At 43.7% G+C, this 6,236-nt stretch overlaps 1 protein-coding gene across 1 annotated transcript; it reads left to right on the top strand.

Annotated features, from left to right (window-relative positions):
- Positions 1 to 246: 246 nt before the first annotated feature.
- LOC147737890 (uncharacterized) lies at positions 247 to 2,130 on the top strand. Its single transcript, XM_086948075.1, has 3 exons — positions 247 to 545; positions 630 to 1,300; positions 1,553 to 2,130. The coding sequence occupies exons 1-3, from the start codon at positions 247 to 249 to the stop codon at positions 2,128 to 2,130; spliced, it is 1,548 nt and encodes a 515-aa protein (XP_086804201.1).
- Positions 2,131 to 6,236: the final 4,106 nt, after the last annotated feature.

Genomic DNA, 6,236 nt, shown 5'->3' with positions numbered 1-6,236 from the left:
TGCTGAACATTATCTAAACAAGCCCGACTCTAAAATCGGGTTCACTCTTACCGTGGCATATAAGCAAGAGGAAACTAAATGTAGAGATATTAACTCTAGGAATACACCTTTTAAAAACACGGGCTGTTAGAACAATTTCAGTGTTCAAACCTGCCTCAATCAAAGCAAAATAACCCAAGTTGGGGAAAAAGTTACCTGAGCCAAAAAAGATTAAGCCATAAATCTCATCTCACTGAATTTGAGAGAATGCACACTGGGAAAATCCTCTCTCAGTGCTCTGAATGCCAAAAAAGTTTCAGCAGTAAATCTTATCTCACTGAGCATATGAGAATCCACACTGGGGAAAAACCTTATCAGTGCTCTGAATGCCAGAAAAGGTTTTGTAACAAACAAAGTCTTTCTCGACATGTATTAACCCACTCTGTAGAAAAACCTTACCAGTGCTCTGAATGCCAGAAATGTTTCAGTTTAAAAAGTAGGCTCACACATCACATACGAATCCACACTGGGGAAAACCCTTATCAGTGCTCTGAATGCCAGAAAAGGTTTAGTTTCAAACCGCAACTTTATCGACATGCATTAACCCACTCTGTGGAAAACCCTTATCAGTGCTCTGAATGCCAAAAAAGTTTCAGCAGTAATTCTTATCTCACTGAACATATAAGAATCCACACTGGGGACAAACCTTATCAGTGCTCTGAATGCCAGGAAAGGTTTTATAACAAACAAAGTCTTTCTCGACATGTAATAACCCACTCTGGCAAAAAACCTTACCAGTGCTCTGAATGCCAAAAAAGTTTCAGCAGTAATTGTTATCTCACTGAACATGTAATAACCCACTCTGGCAAAAAACCTTACCAGTGCTCTGAATGCCAGAAAAGGTTTAGTTTCAAAGGGAGTCTAAATCGACATATATTAACCCACTCTGTGGAAAAACCTTATCAATGCTCTGAATGCCAGAAATGTTTCAGTGAAAAAAGAGACCTTACTGTACATACAAGGACCCACACTGGGGAAAAACCTTATCAGTGCTCTGAATGCCAGAAAAGGTTTTGTAAAAAACAAAGTCTTTCTCAACATGTATTAACCCACACTGGGGAAAAACTTTACCAGTGCTCTGAATGCCACAAATGTTTCAGTACAAAAAACAATCTCATTCATCATGTAAGAACCCACACTGGGGAAAAACCTTATCATTGCACGGATTGCCAGAAATGTTTCATTAGCCAAGCCCAGCTCACTCTGCATAGAAGAACCCACACTGGAGAGAAACCTTATCAGTGCCCGGAATGCCAGAAATGTTTCATTGACAAAAACAGTCTCACTCATCATATAAGAACCCACACTGGGGAGAAACCTTTTCAGTGCTCTGAATGCCAGAAATGTTTCCGTGTAAAATTCAGACTCACTGAACATACAAGAATCCACACTGGGGAAAAACCATATCAGTGCTCTGAATGCCAGAAAAGGTTTTGTAAAAAACAAAGTCTTTCTCAACATGTAATGAACCACACTGGGGAAAAACCTTATACGTGCTCTGAATGCCAGAAAGGTTTCAATTTAAAAAGTAGTCTCACAAAGCACATAAGAATCCACACTGGGGAAAAACCTTATCAGTGCTCTGAATGTCAGAAATGTTTCAAAAGCAAACTCGGTCTCACCCAGCATATACAGACCCACACTGGGGAAAAACCTTATCAGTGCTCTGAATGCCAGGAAAGGTTTTGTAACCAACAAAGTCTTGCTCAAGATGCAATGACCCATTCTGTGGAACATACTTATCAGTGCTCTGAATGCCAGAAATGTTTCAGTATAAAAAGTAGTCTCACACAGCACATAAGAATCCACACTGGGGAAAAACCTTATCAATGCATTGAATGCCAGAAATGTTTCAGTGAAAAAAGAATACTCACTCGGCATATAAGAACCCACACTGGGGAAAAACCTTATCAGTGCATTGAATGCCGCAAATGTTTCAGTGAAAAAATCAATCTCACTCACCATATAAGAACCCACACTGGTGAAAAACCTTATCAGTGCTCTGAATGCCAAAAATGTTTCAGCCGTAAATCTGATCTCACTGCACATGTGAGAATCCACACTGGGGGAAAAACATTATCAGTGCTCTAAATGTCAGAAAAGATTCAGAGGTAGTGATGGTTACATGCACCATAAGAAAACACACCATAAAAAATACTTCAGTGCTCCAAGTGCCAGAAAAGCATCAATTTTAAATGCAATCTCACTCTACATGAGCAGACGCACACAGGGAAAAAATATTACCAATTCTGTGAATGCTAGAAATTCCTATTTTTTGATAGGCACAGCCTCACTAACCATAATCAACTCCATACTGATGAAAACCTTATGAGTGCTCTGAATGCTAGAAAAGCTGCAGAGAAAAACGCTATCTCACCATGAGAAACTCCACACTGAAGAAAATCCTTATGCCATAAAAGCTTGAATCTGAAAGACAGAGTTATGCTTCATGGGAGATCCCACTCTGTGGAAAAACCTTACGAGTGCTCGAAATGCAAGCAAAGTTTTGGTCACAAATTACTTCTCACTTGACATGAGCAAACTCACAAGGGAGAAAAAAGCCTTATGTGTGTTCGGAATGTCAGATAAGGTTTATTCACGAATACAATGTCATTACACATGAGAGAATTCACACTGGACTAAAGCCTTATACAGGAGGGGAAAGCCAGAAACGTTATACTCAGAAAGGAGATCTCACTTAACATGAGAAATGCACCCACACCAGGTAAAAAGTAAGGCGTATCTTGAGTTGCAGAAAAGCTTCTAATAACCTGACTTTACATGAGAGAGCACATATTGTAGTTGCAATAGGATTCATCAAGAAATTCTTGCAGGATAACTTAGGCTGCCCGCATGCAACCTCCAAAGAAATTTTAGGCCTTAAAAATGTTTTAATTGCAACAAAATGCACAATTTGAGTATCTGAAAGTTACAAAACTCTCAAGGTCTTTACTTGACACAGAGAAGTGTTCGTACTTGCAAACATCAACTAATTAACAAAAAATTCACCATATTAATGTCTTTAATTTTCTCCACCCAAAAGGTTTCTACTCACACTTGTTTCTTAACATATGACTGAAATCTAAATTTTCATGATAAGATTAGGCCTAGGCGGTGTTCCGCAATGAAGAACTCCGCAATGTGTCAAAAAAACTCAACTGCTCAACGCAGAGTTCTGCGAGCAGCGGAGTGCGTTAGGGTCAATTTGAAGCGCTTTTTCGGTGAGTAGCACGCTACTCCAGAATCCAAAAATGATTAGTGGTGAATAAGTGTAGGGAAATATAAAATGTTTTTGAGAGCTGGACATGTTGGTCTGTTAGTTGGGTTGAAGAAGAGAGTGGCGGGAGAGAAGAGGGAAGGTTTTACATTTATATAGCGCTTTCTAACCCTGATTAAGTGTTGAAGTGCTTTTCAGCGAGTAGCATGCTACTCCAGAACCCAAAAAGATAAATAGATATATCAATTATTGTGGGTAGGTTGTTTTATTATATAAATACAACTGTACGAAAATTCATAAAATTCTGTTGTAAAGTTGTATCCAAGAGGCATGTATAGTCTCTGATAATAATGTATACAAAGTTGGCTTGCCATCAAGACTGATGCCCCGTAATGTTGATGCAAAGTCATCTGTGCTGGAGTATCCTAGACTCTTGTTGAATTGTCCCATCCAACTGGTAGGTACTGCTATTTGTATCAGGTCCATGTTGTAGGCAGACACAAACGCCGAAATTGTGCACTATTTATATTAAGCATAATGTAGGTGAACAGATGACCGTAACCACTGGACAAGCTGTATTAGGCAGACCCTCCAGGATATCGCGATTTCGCGGTTTGCCGCGAAATCTGCACTTTTGTTAAAGTGCCGAGATTTTTTAAAAAAGTGCAGCGAAATCAGGACCCGTGCAGCAGAGGGGTGTGCGCGAGCCGCAGAAGAGATGTTTATCCAATTTGGGCCGGCGCTATGCTAACTGCTTTTACTCTGCCTCCCTCCACCCATAAGTGGATGTGACATCTCTGAGCCCCTCTCCCTGACGGCCTGGCCTTGGAGTCGGCAGGCCCAGCGCCCCGGGCCAGGCTGTGCCGTTGGCATATGTGGGAGATTCTGAGACATGTGTGTGTGTGTTTGGGGAGGGGCATTTTACACACACTCCTTACCTGTTCAGGCCCCTCGTCCACCTCAATGCACAAAGTGCCCTGTAAGGACACACATCCCACATGCCCAGATATGCCTAGCACTTGCTGCCACCGGTTGTCTTGCACACATACGCAACAGACAGGCAACAGGCATGCCTGCCGTTCTAGAAGATTCGTTAGTGATTCCGTGCCGCCCCACAGATGAATACGAGTCGAGCACTCACACTCACGTGCACCCATGGCTCATTGAAGATGGGCTTCATCTGACACAGGGACACATCCACTCATACGACTAATGGTGCAGGTGCACTAGACTTCACTCGGTGATGGAAAGCTGGTAAACTCATGGGAGAGACCCCTCAACCAAAACTACACTGATGCCACACCAGCGACAGATTGTGTGCCAGACACGTGCCCACATGACAACAGTGCCAGGGCCCCCGCGCCGGCTCGCAGCCAGGGGGCCTCGCGCTTTCAAAAGCTACAGAGTTTGGAGGCCCAGGGGGCCCAGGAGGCCCAGGGGATTTTGATCAATATCTGCCAGCTGGTCCGTCTCTCTGGACCTAATCGCTGCATCTGCATGAGGATAGCAGCGATTAGACAGATAATTAGGGAGCCCTTACCTGTGAATTTCGCCCTGCCCCTCTTTGAATGAAAAGCAGGATAACCCGCAGGGCGCAGAACAAAGGTGGAATGATGGCACCTTACACTGAAAACCCCTCAGCTCACCCAGGATGAGGGAAAGGGAGCACAGAGTGAATGAAAGGGGTACGAAAAGTCTAATAAAGTGAGAGGGGAGAGCAGATCAGGGGCGTAACAAAGGCCCCCCGCAGCCCACGCGGTGCGGGGAGGGGGCCCCAGGCTTACCCGTCCTTGAGGGGGCCCCCCTCAGCCCCTACTGATGTGCGGCCCCCTTCCGCACATCTTGCATTTTCCTCCAGTGTTTTTTAGAGATTGTAATGTCACCCTAGTAGGAAAATGTTCACCCTCATTGCAGACGTGCCCATTGCTTTGTATGTGCAGGCAGTGATTGAGAATAAAAAGTGCCAGTCTCAAGAAGGCTTTTATCTGAGCAGCGTTCGGGCCAGCAGCCGTCTCAAAGGCTGCGCTGCCTGAAGAAATCCCAGGCTATGCTAAAGCAAATGGAGAATTGAATTTCCATGGGATAACAGCCTTCACCTGTGGGCTGCTTCCTCTATTCCATATTCCAGGTTGCCTATTCAAAGTGGAATACTCTGCTAAAACGGTTTCCATTGATTTAAGGCGAAAATGAATGATTATGAGTAAAATAAAGTGCTGCAAAAATGCCGCTAAATTTCAATATTTGTGCCGCTAAATTTCCATATTTGTGCCGCTAAATTTGCGAATCCATGCTGCTATATCCTGGGGGGTCTGATTAGGTGCTTAGAAGTAGAGTGACATAGAGGGCAAAAAACACTCCACTAACTCTGTCACTTGCTTAGTACAGACGAACGCCAAAGGTCCTCGTACATAATGAAGCATCGGGGTGCACCCTCTTTCTGTGTCCCATGGGCATTTTGGCTTTTGTTCTACAGAAGAGGCTGCAGACACTTACATAGCCCTTTATGTAGTGTGGATCACGTAGGAGAGATTCTCAGCGGGCATGCTTTCCTTTGTATTGGGCATGGCCACATTCAAATGTGGGAAAACCTTTTGTCTTGCGACTGCACTGTATTATTGACACGGGCAAAAGGGCAAACAAGCAGTTAGTAGGCGCACTGATTGTATACCCCCACCTGACAGGATGGTGACAGACCCCAACCACCTGCAGGGGAAACGTGCCACCTCCTTTAATAGCTGTTAGACGCTTTACTTTGTAAGCAGACTGGTGGTTTACAACTGTACCTACATCGGGGCACCACATGCTTTTACCAGCATAATCTGGTGTTCTCCCCCTGTGTGACATGACAGCACCCACTGAAGACTGCACCGTTGTGTAGTCTGGGACAGTGCACCTTCCCTGTAATTCTGAACTGGCCATTAAATACGGTACTATTTTGTGTGCCTATTTAATTCGGGTATACAAAGAATGTGGTACTACT

Source organism: Lissotriton vulgaris, chromosome 1_1 (genome assembly GCF_964263255.1).
Source record: "Lissotriton vulgaris chromosome 1_1, aLisVul1.2, whole genome shotgun sequence".
NCBI lineage: Eukaryota > Metazoa > Chordata > Amphibia > Caudata > Salamandridae > Lissotriton > Lissotriton vulgaris.
The sequence above is the reverse complement of the archived record's forward strand: the minus strand, read 5'-3'. Positions and strand labels throughout refer to the sequence as shown.